The sequence below is a fragment of the Lepus europaeus genome, chromosome 21 (genome assembly GCF_033115175.1).
Source record: "Lepus europaeus isolate LE1 chromosome 21, mLepTim1.pri, whole genome shotgun sequence".
In the NCBI taxonomy this organism is placed as follows: Eukaryota; Metazoa; Chordata; class Mammalia; order Lagomorpha; family Leporidae; genus Lepus; species Lepus europaeus.
This window is the reverse complement of record NC_084847.1, coordinates 25,681,095-25,698,987: the sequence shown is the minus strand read 5'-3', so window position 1 is coordinate 25,698,987 and position 17,893 is coordinate 25,681,095. Positions and strand designations below refer to the sequence as shown.

The window sequence follows — 17,893 nt, the reverse complement described above, 5'->3', positions numbered from 1 at the left end:
AAAGGAGGGGCAGGAAGGGCAACGCGGGCCCCCCAGGGATACCAGGTTTCCCCTCCCAGTAAGGGGGAATTTAAGTTGTAGGAGTCAGTGCCATCTAAGGATGGGTCGGGGCCTGTGGAGGTAGTGAGCACCCAGTCCCTGGAGGCAGCCAAGCCGAGCGCTTGAGACTCACCACTGCGGGGGGGTGGGGACGGCTATGCAAAACAAGCCCCCCTGTCCTTCTCAGCCAGCGCCTGGCCGCTGCTTGCATCCGCAAGGCCGCACGCAGGGTCCGGCCAGCTATTTCTAGGGTCCAAGACACCTCCCGCAGGGACGCACGCACACGGCTCCCAGAGGTGGTGGTGCGCAGGCTCACCCGGGCTCAAAGCGGAAAATCGGTCCCGGTTTCCTGGTGCAAAGGGACCCACATCACCTCTCCCCGGCTCGGGTCCTCCGTTCGCGCCGCCCCCCTCCTCCTGCCCTTCCGCCCCCCACCCCCCGCCACCCCGCATCTCCGTGCGGGCCTCTGCGCTCTGCCGCCGCAGCTCACCCTCCCTCTCGGCTCGACCCTCCCCCAGCCGCGCCCTCCCCGCGCGCCCCCCTCCCAGGACTACAAGCCCCAGGCGCCCCCAGCCCCGGGCGCTGCGCATGCCCCCTGCTCCCCGCCCCCTCGCGGCTCCCCCGCCCGCGCGGGCTCCTCGCCTCCCTCCGCCCCCCTCCCCCCGCGCGCGGGCGCCCGCATCCCTCCATCCAGCCTGTGCCGCAGCCGCATCGCCACCGCAGCCCGGGCACAGCCGAGCCCGGCCAGGCCCCTGCCCCTGCCCGGCCCTCGGCCCAGCGCCCCCGGCCCCGCCCCCGCCCGCAGGCGCCCCTCAGCGGCTCCGGCGCGCCCCCCGGCGCCCCCAGACCCCGGCCTCCAGCACCGAGGTGGGAGGCAGGGAGCAGCGGCAGAGGCAGGAGGACGAGGAGGAGGAGGAGCCGTCGCAGGATGAAGGATCGGACTCAGGAGCTGCGGAGCGTGAGCTTGGGGGTGGGGGAGATGGGGGGGCGGGACCCCAGTTTGGGGGAGCGCGTGGGGATGGAGTGGGGGAGGCGCCGGGACGTGGGGGCGAATGCTGAGACCGGAGGTTGAAGCCGGGGCGCCCCGATATCTTAAGGCACCTGATGTCTCCGGCGAACCTGCCTTTGGGGGCCTGGGACACCCGGCGTCCCCAGGAGGGCCCTGGGGTCTCAGCTGCCGATGGGGGGAGAGTGAATGTCAGGGGGCCGGTGCAGGGTGCTGGCGTCCCCGCGGGAGCGCCTCTGCCGAATGGGCCAGGCTGCAAGTGGGACCCAGGCTTGGGGGATGCGCTAAGGATGGACACAGGTTGGGAGTGAGGTGCCCACACCTGGCCGTGAATGAGTGTGAGTGTGAGTGCACTCGAGTGTCGCTGCTGTGGGGTCGGAAGCGGCGGTCTCAGGAGGTAGCCAGGGGACCAGGGCCTGAGACGGGGTGACCCCAGGCCGGGGGCGATGGGGAATGCAGAGGGGAGGGCGGGAGGTTCTGGGATTCGGGTTGTGTGACACCGGCCAGGCGGGGAACTGGGGCATCCTGAGCTGTCTGGGGTGGCGGACGCGGGCCCCAGGCCTGCAGGCCAGAGGGGGCCTGGCTGCAGCCGGCTGACCAGGCAGTGAGTGGTGATCAGGAGACAGGTGAGGGCCGCCCTGGAGGCTGCAGTGGGGGCTGCTGTGGGCAGGGGCTGGGGAGTGAGGCTTAGTGGGAATGGTTTCCGGGATGGGGGGGTGCATGGGGGGCAGGGAGGATGCGGGGGACCCCACGGAGGCAGAGCCCTGGAGCTCCTGTGTCCTGGGGGCCCTGTGATGTTACCTCAGTGAGGCACTGAGTCTTCCCCAGGGGCTGTGGCCGTGGCCATCAGATGAGGAGTCTGAAGTTGAGAGATGGGAAGGGACTTGGCCAAGGTCACCACACAAGTGGCAGGGGCAGGTGGGCACACCGGGCCCAACCGCGTCTGCTGAATCTGCAGGGGGCCCTTGGAGCTGGGGATAGAGAGGGTCTGGCTTGGGAGGGAGGCCCCTGGGTTTGGGGGTTCAGGGTACCAAGAATTGGGCGAAGAGAGACGGGCCGGTGACGGAGGGAAATTCTCAAGGTTTGCTTCCCGATGAAAGTTTTCCTGAACAGATGCCCGGGCCTGCAAAGAACGGCAGCAGGCACAGAGCTGTGCGCAGCGCTCACGGGAACCCTGAGAGCCTGGAACTTGTGCTGCCCCTGAGCGAGGGACAGAGCTGCTGAAAGGCGTGTCGCAGCCCCGCTGGCTGCCTGCAGTCAGGGGAAACTGAGGCCCAGAGTGGGCAGATAACTCGCCCAAGGTCACACAGGAAGCTGGACTGGAACTCAGATCCGCTTGCTGCCAAGACCTCACCGTGACTCCGAACCCCAGAGAAACGGACCTGGGGGTTGGAATTGTATAATTAGGGAGAGGGGGAGAGACAGCACAGAGACGGGGCTGGAGGGGGAGGCAGAGGATGGGGGGTGGTGCTTGCCTGAGTGCGTCAGCGTGCCCTGCCCAGAGGTGAGGCCCCCTGTGGGCTGGGACTCCTGGGGGTGGCCAGGTGGAGGAGGCGGGAGGTGGCGTGGTGGGGTGACGGGGGGGGGGGGGGCGGAGGGGGCGGGAGGTGATGAAAGAAGCTTCCAGATGCTGAGTGCAAGGGTCTGCCCGACAGCCTGGAGGAGGAGGAGGCTGGGAGGCAGGGGGAGACCCGGCAGGGTTGGGGGGCACCTGGGAAGGCAGGAGTCACAGGAGCAGGTGTCAGCCCAGGGGGCCTGATTGTCCCCAGGGGTTCGCAAGTCTGCTTGAGGGCACCGACAGGGTTCCACTGTGGACATGGCTGCTTCCTTTGTGACCTTGGGCGGGTTTCTTAACCTCTCTGGTGCTGTTTCTTCACACGTGAATTGAGAGTCGTAATCATGCCTGTTGCACGAGTTTGTCCTGAGAGTTCAGATGAGTTAATATGAGGGGTCTTCAAAAAGTTCACGGAAGGGGCCGGTGCTGTGGTGCAGCAGGTTAAGCTATCGTCTGCGGCACCAGCATCCCTCATGAGCACTGGATCAAGTCCTGGCTGCTCCGTTTCCGATCCAGCTCCCTGCTGCTGTGGCCTGGGAAAGCAGCAGAAGGTGGTCCAAGTGCTTGGGCCCCTGCCACCCACATGGGAGACCTGGAAGAAGCTCCTGGCTCCTGACTTCGGGTTGGCACAGCTCTGGCTGTTGCAGCCACTTGGGAAGTGAACCAGTGAATGGAAAGATCTCTCTCTCTGCGTCTCCCCCCGCCTGCCACCATGACTGTGCCTTTCAAATAAATAAAAAATAAAATCTTTTAGAAACTCCTAGGGAAACGCATATTATGAAGAACTTGTGTGTGGCTTTCAAAATCTTTTTGCAACAAAATAAACTTATATTTAATTTTTTTTTTTTTTTTTGTTTATTTGAAAGGCACAGACAGACTGGGGAGCAGGGAGAGAGAGAGAGAGAGCGAGCGAGCTCCCATTCACTGGTTCGCTCCCCAAATGCCCACAACAGCCAGGGCTGGGCCAGGCCAAAACCCAGAATCTGGAATTCCATCCAGATCTGCTATGCGGTGGCAGGGACCCAACCACGTGGGGTAGCACCTGCCGCCTCCCCGCGTGCACGTTTGCTGGAAGCTGGAGTCAGGAGTGGAGCTGGGTCTGGCACCTAGGCACTGCCATGTGAGCTGCGCATCCAAAGTGTGTGCTCAACCACTGCACCTTACCCCCGCCCTGCCTGGACTTCTCTCTTAATTTCATTTTTTCAATGAAGTTCTTGCAGCCCCTTTGGATGTACAAAGTGGGAGGGGCCTGGGGCATAGCCGTGTCCTGGTGGTAAGGTCACAGTTAACAAGCTCTTCATCTCTTGCACATCCCACATCCCACAGCCCCCCCCCCCAACCCAAGAGGGGCTGGATGTGACCTCTACTATATTTTGGGGTCAGTTGAGGGCCAGAGGAGTACAAGTGGCCCCCAAAACACAGCTGTTGATGGCGGAGCTGGGAGGCGCCGGGGCTGGGCGTGGAGCCTGCGGTGGGAGTTGATCGGCTGTGAGTTCCGGGGCTCAGGAGCGAGGAGGCGGGGCTTGGGGCTTGGTACAAGACAGGGCAGGGCAGGTGGGTGGAGGACAAGCTGGGGGTGGGGTTTGTGAGGCGCCTGTGGGGATGGGAAGGCCGAAGCAGGGACATCAGGAGAAGGCCGAGTGGGGGGAGGGGAGGCACAGATTTGAGGCTGGGCAGGACAGAAGCTGCTGAGGGCTACTAAACCACGCGCCCTGATGGCAGGGCCAGGTCCTGGGTGTGGCCCCTGGGGTATGGGGCAGCTGCAGTAGGTGCTTTCCAATAGTAGAGCTAGCAGGGCAGAAGTGGCCCAGTGCACGTGCGCACAAGCGAGCCAGCAGAGCCCCAGAGAACCACGGCGCGGGGTCGGTGACCTTGGCTACTCTGGGCCGCTTCCTGCCATTCCCACGCATCAGACTTAATCCCCACCGGGCGGCCTTTCCCCTTGTCCCCTCTGCCCAGAATGCTGTTCCCTGTGCCTTGAATGCTGTTCCCTGCGCCCAGAACACTGTTCCTTCGGCCTGCGATTCTGTTTCCTCCACATTGTGGCACAGTTGGCTCCCGCAGGACTCAGCTCCAGTGTCACCTGCCCACGGAGGCCCCCTGGGACCACCCCGGACCAAGCCCCCGCCGGTCCGGATCCTCTGCGTCCCGTTCCCCGGGTCTTGCTCCCTGCAGACAGTCGGAGCTGATCTCAAGTTCGGTTTGTGCGTCTGCCTCCACTGGAATGTCAGCCCCTTGGGGGCAGGGCCTTCTGGTCTGCCTTGCTTGTCCCCAGCAGCGCCCAGAAGAGGACTTGGCACAAAGCATAGCTTAGATGAATGAATGACTCAGAGGCAGGATGAGGAAGGGAGTAGGTGGGGAAAGGCAGGGAAGAGGGGGGGGGGGGGGAGCTGGGCTGCACCATGGGAGGGAGGGAGCAGAGGCCCAGGCCAGGGAGACAGATGGACAGGAGGGGTGGGGGGGGGGACTCACTGCCGCTTCGAGATGGCCCCTGCAGAGCACGGGGGAGCACGCGTGTATTCGTGTGCACACACATGCGCGCGCCCTCCGAGATGTTTCTGGCTGCCAGTCTGTGCCCTGCCACCTGTCCGGTTAGTGGCTCTCTGGTCCTGTTGCCCTGGCCCCTTTTCCACTTACGGCTCTGTCCTGGCTGTCCCTGCACCCCCACCCCGACCCTCACCACGTGCTCCACACACAGGCAAGGGCCTTTGGGGTCTCTGCCATGGAAGACCTGGACTTTGCAGTGGGACAGGGGGTCCCCAGGAGGGCGGCCTGGAGGTTGGGGCTGGGATCTGATGCCCTGGTTGCCAGAGCCATCCTGGAAGGGGCCAGGGAGCCCCCTCCCCCCCCCTTTTCATCCTCCCACGTGGTGAGGAGCAGAGGGAGGGGGTTCAAATGCAGGCCTCACCACTGTCACACCTGTCTCCGCCGCACACCCCGTCAGCTGTCTGATCTTGGCAAGTGCCTTAGTCTCCCTGTGCCCGAGTCTCCGCACCTGCCATGCGGAGTGGCTGTGAGCAGCGCCAGGCCCTTGTAACACGGCCCACCTCCCCGTAATCCGTACATACGAGAGTGCTCCCGAAGGTTCTTAGGAAACGGAATCCAAAGAGAAGCTTGGGACAGGCGTTTGGTGTGCTGGTGGTGGTGGCTAAGCTGCTGCTTGGGGTGCGGGAGAGGGTGTAGGTTCGAGTCCCGGCCAGTCCAGATTTCTGCTAACGTACATCCCGGGAGGCAGCTCACAAACTTGATCTCGGCCACCCACGTGGAAGGCCCAAACGGAGTTCCAGGCTCCTGACTTCAGCCTGGCCCAGCCCTGGCTACTGTGGGCATTTGGAGTGTGTGCCAGTGGATGGTAGTGTTCTCTCTGTCTCTGTCTCTCTCTCTTTCTCTCTCTCCCTCCCTCCCTCCTTCCCTCTCTCTCTTTCTGCCTTTCAAATAATAAAATATAATCGTGTTTTGGTTCAAAAACATTTTGAAATCATGCATCTGAGAGGTCTTTAAGAAGTGCTCAGGGGCCAGCGCTGTGGCTTAGTGGGTAAAGCTGCCGCTTGCAATGCCGGCATCCCATATGGGTGCTGGTTCGAGTCCCAGCTGCTCCACTTCCGATGGAGCTCTCTTCTGTGGTCTGGGAAAGCAGCAGAAGATGGGCCTAAGTGCCTGGGCCCCTGCACCCATGTGGGAGACCCGGAAGAAGCTCCTGGCTCCTGACTTTGGATAGAGCCAACTCTGGCCGTTGAGACCATTTGAGGAGTGAACCAGTGCATGGAAGACCTTTCTCTCTCTCTCTCTCTCTCTCTCTCTCTCTCTCTCTCTCTCTCTCTCACTGCCTCTGAATCTCTAACTCTGCCTTTCACATAAATAAATCTTTAAAAAAGAGTACTGGGAAGTGCATATTGTGAAAAAGTGATGCAGAGATGATGGAAGCTTGCTTGCACGCAAATAAACTTGGCGTTTAATTCTTTTTTCATGAGCCTTTGGAAGTCCCTTCCCCTCTGTCAGCTGTTTGTAAGTTATCATCTCCCTCATTTCACAAGCGAGGAGACTGAGGCTTGAAGGGGGCATCCGGAGCTTGCAGGATCGGGCCCAGGGGCTGGTCTTTCCTAGGCAACCTCGTGCCTGCAGCCTGGTTTCTTCCAAGCTGGCTGAACTTCTTCCAGACACATAGCCTGTGCTCGTGAGCAAGCATGTGCGCTTCAGAGCAGGGAGGGCCCTGGCTGACCAGTTTGACCTGCATACCCATTTCACAGATGAGGGACTGGAGGCCCAGAGAGGAGCTCGGATGGAAAAATGGAATTAAAAGATAAGTTTATTTGGGTACAAAAACAAACAAACAACCTTAAGTCCATGCATAGCTTTTTCTTTTTTTCTTTTAACATGTATTTATTTATTTGAGAGGCAGAGTTACAGACATAGAGGGAGAGAGGTTTTCCATCTGCTGGTTCACCCCCCAAATAGCCATAGCAGCCAAAGCTGGGCTGATTCGAAGCCAGGAGCCAGGAGTTTCTTCCAGGTCTCCCACACAGGTGCAGGGGCCCAAGCACTTGGGCCATCTTCTACTGCTTTCCCAGGCCACAGCAGAGAGCTGGATTGGAAGTAGAACAGCTGAGACTCGAACTGGCACCCATATGGGATGCCAGCCCTGTAGAGGCTTAACCTACTACACCATAGCACTGGCCCCCATAACTTTTTCACAGTACACATTTTCCATGAACTGTTTGAAAATCTCTCATATGCATGGATTTCAAAAGTCTTTCGTACCAGGAGAGAATATTAGGGTCCCACAGCAAATCAAATGGGAGGCCTGGCTTCCTGGCTGCAGCCCGAGGCCCCTTGGACCTGGATTTAGAAAGGGCTCTTTGGGGCCAGGTAGGCAGAGAAGGACCTGCCATCTGTCAGCAAGATGGACAAGACAGCGCCTGAGGTTTCATGGCAGACGGTCCTAGGGCCAGGTCCCACCCTGGGCCTTAGCCTCTCTCTGCCTTTGTTTTCCCATCTGTAAAAGGGGGCCATCAATGTATCTACCACAAGCAGCTGCTGTAAGAATTAAGTGAGTCAAATACATTCAGGGTGCCTACCACAGTGCCCAACACATCGTAAGGCACTGTCTAAATGTCCTCATCATTGGAGCTAAGTTGGCCAAGCATTTTTTTGTCCCCAAAGATTTTTATTTATTTGAGAGATAGAGTTCCAGAGTTCCAGAGAGAGAGGTCTCCCATCCACTGGTTCACTCCCCAAATGGCCACAACGGCTGGAGCTGATCGGATCAAGAGCCAGGAGCCTCCTCCGGGTCTCCCATGTGGGTGCAGGGGCCCAAGCACTTGGGCCATCTTTTACTGCTTTCCCAGGCCCTAGCAGAGAGCTGGATCAGAAGAGGAGCAGCCAAGACTCGAACCAGCGCCCATATTGGATGCTGGCACTGCAGGTGGAGGCTTAGCCCGTTAAACCACTGCACTGATCTCTGCTCAAAGATTCTTACAAAAAACTGTTTTGGCCGGCGCCACGGCTCAATAGGCTAATCCTCTGCCTGCGGTGCCGGCACACCCAGTACCGGTGGGGGCGCTGGATTCTATTCCGGTTGCTCCTCTTCCAGTCCAGCTCTCTGCTGTGGCCCGGGAGTGCAGTGGAGGATGGGCCAGGTCCTTGGGCCCTGCACCCGCATGGGAGACCAGGAAGAAGCACCTGGCTCCTGGCTTCGGATCAGCACAGTGCGCCGGCCTTAGCGGCCATTGGAGGGTGAACCAACGGAAAAAAAAAAAAGGAAGACCTTTCTGTCTCTCTCTCTCACTGACTGTCCACTCTGCCTGTCAAAAAAAAATTTTGTTTTATTTATTTGAAAGATATGGAGAGTAAAAGAGAGAGTGAGAGATCTTCCATCTGTGGATTCTTTTTTTTTTTTTTTTTAAGATTTATTTATTTATTTGAAAGGCAGCATTGGGGACAGCACTGTGGCACAATAGGTTAATCCTCTGCCTGTGGGGCCAGGATCCCATATAGGCACCAGTTTGAGTCCCGGCTGCTCCACTTCCGATCCAGCTCTCTGCTATAGCCTGGGAAAGCAGTTGAAGATGGCCCTAGTCCTTGGGCCCCTGCACCCTAGTGGGAGCCCTGGAAGAAGCTCCTGGCTCCTGGCTTCAGATCGGCCCAGCATTGGCCGTTGTGGCCATCTGGAGAGTGAACCAGCAGATGAAAGACCTTTCTCTCTCTGTCCCTCTCATTGTCTATAACTCTACCTCTCAACTAAATAAATAAAATCTTTAAAAAAGAGAGAGAAAAAAGAAAAGTAGCGTTACACAGAGACAGAGAGGGAGAGATCTTCCATCTGCTGGCTCACTTCCCAAATGTCCGCAACGGTCAGGGTTGGGCCAGGTCAAAGCCAGGAGCCAGGAGCTTCTTCTGGGTCTCCAGGTGGGTGGCTGAGGCCCAAGCACTTGGACCATCTTCTGTTGCTTTCCCAGATGCATTAGTGGGTAGCTGGATCAGAAGTGAACAGCCAAGTCTGGAATCAGTGCTTATATGGGATGCTGGCAGCTTACCCCACTGCCCCACAATGCCGGCCCTCTTAGAAAGCTTTTTTTTTTTTTTTTAAAGATTTATTCATTTATTTGAAAAAGTTACAGAGAGAGAGGGAGGGAGAGGCAGAAAGAAATCTTCCACCCTGTGGTTCACTCCCAGGGCTGGGCCAGGCAAAGCCAGGAGCCAGGAGCCAGGAGCCAGGAGCTTTTTCCAGGTCTCCCACGTGGGTGCAGTGGCCCAAGCACTTAGACCATCTTCCACTGCTCTCCCAGGAGCTTTAGCAGGGAGCTGGTTCAGAAGTGGAGCAGCCGGGACTCAAACAGGCACCCATATGGGATGTTGGGTGTTGTAGGCCGTGGCTTTACCCACTGCGCCACAGTGCTGGGCCACCTTCCTCTATACCTCCCTCTCCCCCACCCCTGCTTGCAAAGTTTTAGTAAAGATGCAATGAGTTCGCAAGAATGTAAGACTTAGGCGAAAGGTTCCTGGTTTCTCAGGGCACAGATCCTGACCCGGAGTGGGGCTTTGCAGGAGCTGACCTGGTGGCCAAGGGAGTGGCCGGGGGACGAGAGCCCAGGTCCAGTGTCCCGGGTGCCCCTGGCTGCCAGCCTTGTGCTGTCCTTTGCCCTCATCTGTGGAGTGGGGACAGTGGGTGTTTGCTCAGCTTTGCTTGCAAGGCTGCAGCCGTGAGGATGAAAAGGGATTAGGGCAGCAGACGCCTTTGTAAACGACAGAACACAGCTACCGCCCACCTCCCGGGTGGTGATTACGTCATGGAAGGCACCTGGGCTCTCTGCCGGTCTTCCTCTCTCAAGGGCAAGGAACCAGGTGGCCCAGGACGCTCTGGGGAGGCAGCTCAGGAGTTGGCTGTGGGAGCCCCAGGACCCGGGGTGGGGTGGGGAACAGAGCCCCCAGGCTCCTGGGCTGGGGCTGGGTGGGAGTGGCTTTGGGCTGTGTTGGTAGGGGGCGTCAGAGGGGTAGCTGGGTTCTGAGGACGTCACAGGAGGCCGTTGTCCTCACAGGTCTCTCGAGGGAGGAGGGAGTGCTCCTGAATCAGGTGGCAGCTGGGGAAGCCGGAAGTCCTATTAGGATTTCCTCCTTGGGGAAGCAGCTGGGGGCTAAGGCGAGGCACCACACACACACAACACCCCCGCCTTTTCCAGGCAGGAGTTTGGGATTGTCCACAAACGCCTGGACTCATTTGCTGCCCCGCTGTGGGCCCCATGTCTATGGCAATAATCCCTGGAGTCCGATAGGGGCAGGGAGCCGGGGTGGCCTGGGAGCGACTCCAGGCTGTGTGGGCTCCTCCCAGCGCGGTCCGGCTTCTGCTGATCCCAAATCCTCTTGGCTGCTTGGCTGGCATCTGGGTCCCAGCTGGTTGTGTCTCGGTTCGATCCGAGCTGTCTGAGCTCTGTCTAGCTCCGTCTGAGCCTGTCTGCCTTCCGTCAGGTTCTGTCTGCGTTCCGCTCAGGCCCTGTTGGGCTGTGCGCTTCCGATTCCAGCTGGCTTCACTCACAGGTAGACACTTGTGTTTGGAGCCCGAGCTGAATTCCTTCAGGCCCTGTGGGTCGGATTCTGCCAGAGCTGGGGCCAGGTGCTTGCTGGGAGTCAGAGTGAACACCGCTTCTAATCTCTGTTGGGGCTGATCCTTGAGGGACATGGATTGTGAACCCCCCTCCCCGGATCTCTTTCCCAGGCAATCAGGAGCACGCAGCCCCGCCCCCGCCATGCCCCACTTGCAGTGTGCACACCCCAGGCTCAGAGAGGCTGGGAGAGGAGGTCCTTGGGGCCCTCCCAAATGTCCCCAGGGTGCTGTGGCCGTCTGTGTGGCGCACGTGCCAGCGTGTGCCCTTGCTGTGGGCCTGGGTGCGGTGAACAGCAGCTCCTCAAGACCTCTCGGCGTGGGTGCCGGGGGCCTATTTCTGTGTGCTCCGCATGTCAGCGCTTCTGTCTGTGTCGCCGGGTCTGTCTGTCGGGGGTGGCAGCGCTGTGGGCGGGTGAATCCCTTTGTGTCTCCTCGGAGCCCTGCCTGGGAGGGCTGAGCAGCAGCTGGGAAACCCAAGGAGGCAGGAATCAGCGGGGGTGAAGCTGCAAGGGGCTGGATGACAGCATGGGTGTGTGCGCACACACACACACACACACACTGACACGGCGGGCAGTGGGCGGGAGCAGGACGGCACAGGGAGCCAGAGGTCAGGCGCTGCCTGCTCTGGCCTCAGCCTGCCTGCTCAGCTTGGCACCTGCCGCTGGCAGTGCAGTGACCTTGCAGAGGGGGACGTGGCTGGCTGGGTGGGGGCAGGAGAGGGAAGAGAAGGGGAGTAGAGTGAGTCCCGGGCAGGAACAGCTGTGGGATGGCAGGGAGGTTCTGGCTTCTGGGACAGGCTCCTTTCCAGAACCCTCCTTATAGCCCCGGGCCAGTTACTGCAAGATGACATTAGCTGCTTGTTAAAATATTGAACTCCGTCCACACTGTTGGTCAACAGTAGCCTTCCTGACTTGTTCCTTTCCAGGGCCTGTGCATCCCGAAAGGATGGCCTTTTGCTAGTTCCTCCCAAGATCCTTTGGATTGTTGGGAGCCAGTGTTCATGTGGACTCTGGGTGCTCTTGTCACCCCTGTGCATAGCACCCCTCCCAAGACCCCCGGTCTGGGCCCCGTGCAGCCAGCGTCCCTGTGTGTGTGGTGGGAGAGGTCAGCTTTGGGGACAGGCAGGGGCTGCCCATGCATTCAGCTTTCCTTTGCCTCCCAGGCGAAAGACAGTGATGATGAGGAAGAGGTGGTCCATGTGGATCGGGACCACTTCATGGATGAGTTCTTCGAACAGGTAATGAACCCCCCCACACCATGCTTCTAACCCAGAATCCAGCCCCCAGCCCCCAGCTTCCTCCACTTCCTCCACCTGTTCTCCCTTCTCTGCACCCATCTCTTATCACCCTCCTGCTGGGTCTGGCCCACTTCCCTGCACCCTGGCTGGTTCTGGCGCTTCTCCTGTCTGGCCAAGCTGCTTGGCTGGTAGAGCTGCCTTTCTGTCCCCAGGTGGAAGAGATCCGGGGCTGCATTGAGAAACTGTCGGAGGATGTGGAGCAGGTGAAGAAGCAACATAGCGCCATCCTGGCCGCCCCGAACCCAGATGAGAGTGAGTGCTGAGCTTGGGTGGCCGTGGGGGGCAGCAGAAGAGGGGTCTGGGGTCCCACCCACACTGCTCGCTCCCCCCTCGCTCTCCCTGCAGAGACCAAACAGGAGCTGGAGGACCTCACAGCAGACATCAAGAAGACGGCCAACAAGGTCCGGTCCAAGTTGAAAGGTGAGGCGTGCAATCCCACAGCCAGGGACCAAAAGAATTTGGCCCGCCCCTGGACAAATCAGGCCTTTTTTTTTTTTTTTTTTTTTTTTTTTTTTTTTTTTAAAGCAGAAATACCTGAGTACTTCCAGATCTCTAAAACAGTGAGAAGACACAAAAGCCAGGCCTCGCTCCTCGATCCAGATTCTTTGGAGAAAAGTACATGACAGGCATATGAGGGAGAGGAAGGCTTGCATCCAAATTGTGTCCACCAGCAGGACGGTCCACCAGAAAAATGCAGCCGTTCAGTCCTCATCCCCCCCCCACACCCCTGAACAGGCTCCCCCAGTTTAAGCACTGAGTACCCAGGAGGTGGGCTCTGCAAATGCTTCCGAATTGATGTTCTGGCCTCAGGACAGATCGGACCGTGTGGCTGCCATCAGGGGCTGGCACGCTCACAGGAGGGACTTGCCAAATGCTGCCATATTCACTCTAATTTAAGGACTTGGGTGCTGGTAATAACCACCTTCCCCCAGTGCATTGTGGGTGGGGAACCTCCTTGTGTGCTGATGCGAGGCTGTTTTGTCTGCTCGCGGTGATCCAGCGTCGGGAAGCACTCGCCAAGCACCTGCCACGGCCACAGCACACCGCGGGCCTTTGGGGCGGAAGCAGCTTTATCAGATGCCTGGCCCCAAGAACGCTGACCTTGGTCCAGGGAGCTGAGGATGGAAACTCTAGGCTCTCCTGGACTCAAGGGGAGGCCATATGTGAGCCTCTGGTGCTGATCTGGAAAAACAAGCCCTCTGCGCTTAGGAGAATGTGCTGGAATGCAAAGCGCCCTGCACTGGGAGCACAGGAAGCGCAGAGCCAGCCCCGGGAGTCCGGCCCCTACCGCCCTCTCCCTCTCAGCTGGCTCACCAGTGCAGGAGGAAAATGGAAGCAATTTCAAAAGTGGCTTTATTTGGGGGATTGGGGAGCAGGAAAATCTTTTTCTCCAAATAAAATTTTCTTAACATAAAAAGCCCACGGAGCTGAGTTGCTCGGGCTGGACTCAGTGCAGAGGCCTGGCCTCCACCCCACCCCTGAGGTTCCTTCTCCGAAGCACGGTTCCTGCTGGAACGTAGTTTTGAGAACCCCTGGGCTCCACAGTTTCTCTGGGCCCGTGGAGCTCTGACCTTGAACAGCGTTCAGAGCAACTGAAGGCTCTGGGGGTCAGGGGTTCAGGAACAGACCAAGAAAGGAGCCGGGAACAGTGGCCGTGGTTGAGACAAACCGACCCAGAGCTCCAGAAAAGAGAGTCTCATTTTCTCCACCCTCTTCCAGCTGGGGGTGTGAGCTCTTTGGGTGTGACCTTGAGCGAGGGGTCTTGCCCCTCTGAGCCACAGGGTCCAGGCCACACAGGGTTGATACCCCAGATTATTGTAAGATCGATGGAATCCTGCCAACCTTGGCTCCAGCCGCCATAGGGCCCAGTCTGGACCAGCAGATCCCAGCATGCTGTGTGTTTCCTCTGGTCGGCCGGGCCAGAGCCGGCACTGCCACTCAGTCACGGTGCCTGCTGTTGCTGGCAGGGGAGCCTGGGAGTGCCATCCAGCCCTGTGCCTCTCCTGCTGCCAGAGAACAGAGACGTGACATTCTCAGGAAGGCCTGGAGGCCCGGTGAGGTGGGAGAGGGCCTGGTGATTCATCCCTGCTGCGTTTGCTGATGTTCCCGCAGTCGATCTTAGCACCAGCTCCTCCGTGGGAAGTCTGAATGGGCCTGACAGCAGGGCCTGACCATCCAGAAGCGGGAATCCCAGTTCACCTGTGCATTCTTTCAGAACATCCTTTAGAAGGGGGAACCTCCGCGCCCCCCTCCACGACCACCTTGCAGGGCTGGTTGTTTTGTTTCCTTTTCTTTTCTATGGGGACGTCCATCTGTTCACCCTAGAATTCTCCGGGGGAAAGGTGGTCCCTAGATCTGACCCACCTGCAAGTGCCTGCCTTCCACCCGAAAAAAAAAATCCCGCTGTCCAGAGGCTGTAGGAAGTGGCGAGTTCCCCACATAGGGGTCTGGGGGCGTCGACTCCTCTTACTCCCCAGACCCCCACCCCATATGCCTGAGTCTCACGCCCTCTGTCCCACAGCGATTGAGCAAAGCATTGAACAGGAGGAGGGGCTGAACCGTTCCTCCGCGGACCTGCGCATCCGCAAGACCCAGGTAACGAGGCGGCTGCCGGGCAGGGGCGGGGCTGGGACCGGGCCTGGGCGGAGCCCTGGCGGGAGCGGAGCGAACCAGAACGCAGCAAGGCGCGGGGGCGTGCCCTGGGCGGGGCTATAGTGGGTGGGACCCTGACTGCTGGGTGCCTTGGTGGTTTGGTTGTAGTATGGAGGCACGGGGTGTGTGTGTGTGTGTGTGTGGGGCCTGTGGTTGTGAACTTGTGGGGGGTTGGGGTCGCGGCCCACGGTGGAGAGGGGGTCATTGATAAATCAATCCAGCCCGTCCGCTCAGTGCCTCCCCACGCACCTGCCTTGCTCTCTGTCTCCCTGATGTGTCTCCGCCACCCCAGCACTCCACACTCTCCCGGAAGTTCGTGGAGGTAATGACCGAATATAACGCGACCCAGTCCAAGTACCGGGACCGCTGCAAGGACCGGATCCAGCGGCAGCTGGAGATCAGTGCGTGCCTCCCCCCACGCCCCCCAGCCCCTTTCCAGGCCCTCCCCACTCCTGTGGAGGGAGCTCCTGGCCTAAGGCCTCCGGGGAGGGTGGGCTCCCTCCGCTGCGGGCCCCCAGGCCGGCGCAGTGCTGAGCAGCCCCTTCTCCCCGCAGCCGGAAGGACCACAACCAATGAAGAACTGGAAGACATGCTGGAGAGCGGGAAGCTGGCCATCTTCACGGATGACGTGAGCCTTGGGCAGGGCCGGGCGGGTTGGGAAAGCCCTGGCCTCCCCTCTCCTGGCCTAGGCTGGACCAAGGGCCCAAGTCCGCTGTGGAAGTTCAGGCGCCCAGAGTCTGCCTGAGGAAGTGGGGAATTCCACGCAGGCAGGGCAGGAAGGCACCTCCCTAAAGATGGCCCCGCGTGGCGTGCCAGGCCCGGGACGTGCTGCTCACCACAGCGCTGCGAGGGTGGCCCATTTCACAGATGAGGAGCACTGAGCCCGAGGGACCGGGACAGAGGCAGGATTTGCAGCCGGAGTCCGGTTCCCTGGTCGGTCAGAGCTCTTGCGGGGTGACACTGCGCATGCGCGCCCCTGCTGGCGCACGTCCTGTCGCTGTGTGTGACTCATTTTGAAGATTTTCTTTGAAAAACCCAGTTTTAGTTTTGTTCAGGTTTTGCACCCTGTACCTGCCCTTTTTATATGGGGAGGGAGGGGCCTTTCCCTAACCCTAGTTCTTCTTCCTCCGTGGACTTTGACTCTGGCCTGCCCGGTCCCTGTCTCTCGGTTTCGAATGGCCAGATGGCTCTGGTTAAAGCTTCTGGCCCAGTTTTCCAGTTGGTGTGGTGATGGTCCAGCAGTGTTAGGTGGAAAAACAGATCTTTGTGGAATTAGCCTGGAGTGAGCTGATTGCCGGCCTCTTGGCCCGAGGCCCCCCAGACAGCTCTACCCTGGGATACCTGTGTTTGTCATCTATGCGAGAATGGAAGGACATATGCTGGGTGGTTCCAAGTGGACAAGAGCTGGCCTTGGCCAGTCCACCCACCATCGTTGCCATGGAAACCCACCATTACAATGCAAGGTGATGGGGACCTTGGCTGAGGATGGTGCACCTGCTCATGGTAGCTGAGGGTGACTGATGCTGCAGTCAGGGAAGACTTCCTGGGGGAGGTGTCACTGAGCTGCACTTTGAGGGACAAAGGGTTTTGGAGACATGGGAAGATGGTGGAAAGGCATTTGAGGCGAAAGGAACAGACAGAGCAAAGACAAGGAGAGGAGAGCCGCTGCTGGGCAGCTATGGGATGAGCAGGGAGGCGATAAGGGCAGAGTGTGGGGAGGGGCAGGCTGTGACCACTGGAGTGAAAGAAAGTGGGGAGCCCTGGCCTGAACACTGAGCGGGGGGGAGGGGCTGTGGGGGGACGAGCTCTGATCGTGGGTTCGAGTCTCTGTTTTATTTCCCCGTGCATCCCTGCACTGTCTGCCCGGGGAGCTCCTCTGCGTGCTGTGTCCCCTTCCACGCCCTGTGTGCCTTTGAGTCTCTCTCTTCCCTGGGTTTCCCTGGCCCTGGGGCCAGGTGGTGGACTCCTGTTTTATTCCCTGTATTTTTTTAATTCCCTGTATTTTATTTTATTTTCGAGGGTGCAGTGCAGGGGGATGGATCTGCTTGTCCACCCCCCCACATGCCTGTCGGCCGAAGCCAGGAACCCAGATCTCAATCGGGATCTCCCGTGTGGGTGGCGGGGACCTGAGAACTTGAGCCATCCCGGGTCTGCCTCCCAGGGCGCGCATTTACAGGAAACTGAAACCAGAAGAAGAACCGTGCTGGACTCCAGGCGCTCTGATAGGAGATGCAGGCATGCAAGTCCCAGAGCGTGTGAGGTGCCTCCAAACACCTCCCCCTCTGGTACTTTTAAACACTGTTGTCACCGATGGCCGCAATGGCTCCCTCGGTTTTCACATCAACCCCGGGCAGTGGGCACCAGCTGGGGAGACCCATCTCCCCGAGGTTACAGCAAGGAGCTGACACCCGGATTTGAACCCAGGTCCTCTGGCTTCAGAGTCTTGTGTCTGCAAAGGGGCGATCACACCTCCGCTCTCCCTCTCCTCCACCCCCAGATCAAAATGGACTCGCAGATGACGAAGCAGGCGCTGAACGAGATCGAGACGAGGCACAACGAGATCATCAAACTGGAAACCAGCATCCGTGAGCTGCATGATATGTTTGTGGACATGGCCATGCTCGTGGAGAGCCAGGTACCAGCTGGGGGACCCCCCAGGGCGCCCCATGGCCCGCCTCCTGCCCAGCCCCCCACTGCTCCTCCCTCTGCACCTCTCTCTGTCCCCAGGGCGAGATGATCGACCGCATCGAGTACAACGTGGAACATTCCGTGGACTATGTGGAACGGGCTGTGTCCGATACCAAGAAGGCTGTGAAATATCAGAGCAAGGCGCGGAGGGTGAGCCCGGGCAGGTGGCCCCCCGAGGGAGGGGGAGGCCGGGAGCCTGGTGGGTGGGGCTGGGCTCCTCCGGCCAGTGTTGAAATCGGGCGAGAAAGCCTTATCTCTGGCTCTGACCTCTTCCTATTTCTGTTTTCTCTCCTCTCTTTCTCTCGAACCCTCCTCCCCCACTGCCACCCCACCCCTGTCTGTCTGTCTGTCTGTCGGTTTGTCTCTCTCTCGCTCCCTGTTACTCTGTCTCGCTGCGCTTTCTGGCTGCAGAAGAAAATCATGATCATCATTTGCTGTGTGGTGCTGGGCGTGGTCTTGGCGTCATCTATTGGGGGGACGCTGGGCTTGTAGGCCCCTCCCACCCTGATTCTCCCACGCCCCTCCCCCACCACATCGGGAGCAATACCCCCTTCCACT

General features: G+C 59.3%; 1 protein-coding gene across 1 annotated transcript; it reads left to right on the top strand.

The window, feature by feature from the left end:
- Positions 1–893: 893 nt before the first annotated feature.
- Positions 894–17,893, top strand: STX1B (syntaxin 1B). The gene is made up of 10 exons (XM_062179974.1): positions 894–997; positions 11,861–11,935; positions 12,148–12,247; positions 12,341–12,415; positions 14,517–14,590; positions 14,940–15,048; positions 15,202–15,275; positions 17,145–17,282; positions 17,375–17,485; positions 17,747–17,893. The coding sequence occupies exons 1-10, from the start codon at positions 968–970 to the stop codon at positions 17,825–17,827; spliced, it is 867 nt and encodes a 288-aa protein (XP_062035958.1). The 5' UTR covers positions 894–967; the 3' UTR covers positions 17,828–17,893.

Coding starts and splice junctions, on each gene's coding strand:
- STX1B (XM_062179974.1), top strand. CDS start 968: ATGAAGGATCGGACTCAGGAGCTGCGGAGC. Junction 14,591..14,939: donor TGCGCATCCGCAAGACCCAG/GTAACGAGGCGG, acceptor CCGCCACCCCAG/CACTCCACACTCTCCCGGAA. Junction 17,486..17,746: donor ATCAGAGCAAGGCGCGGAGG/GTGAGCCCGGGC, acceptor TTCTGGCTGCAG/AAGAAAATCATGATCATCAT.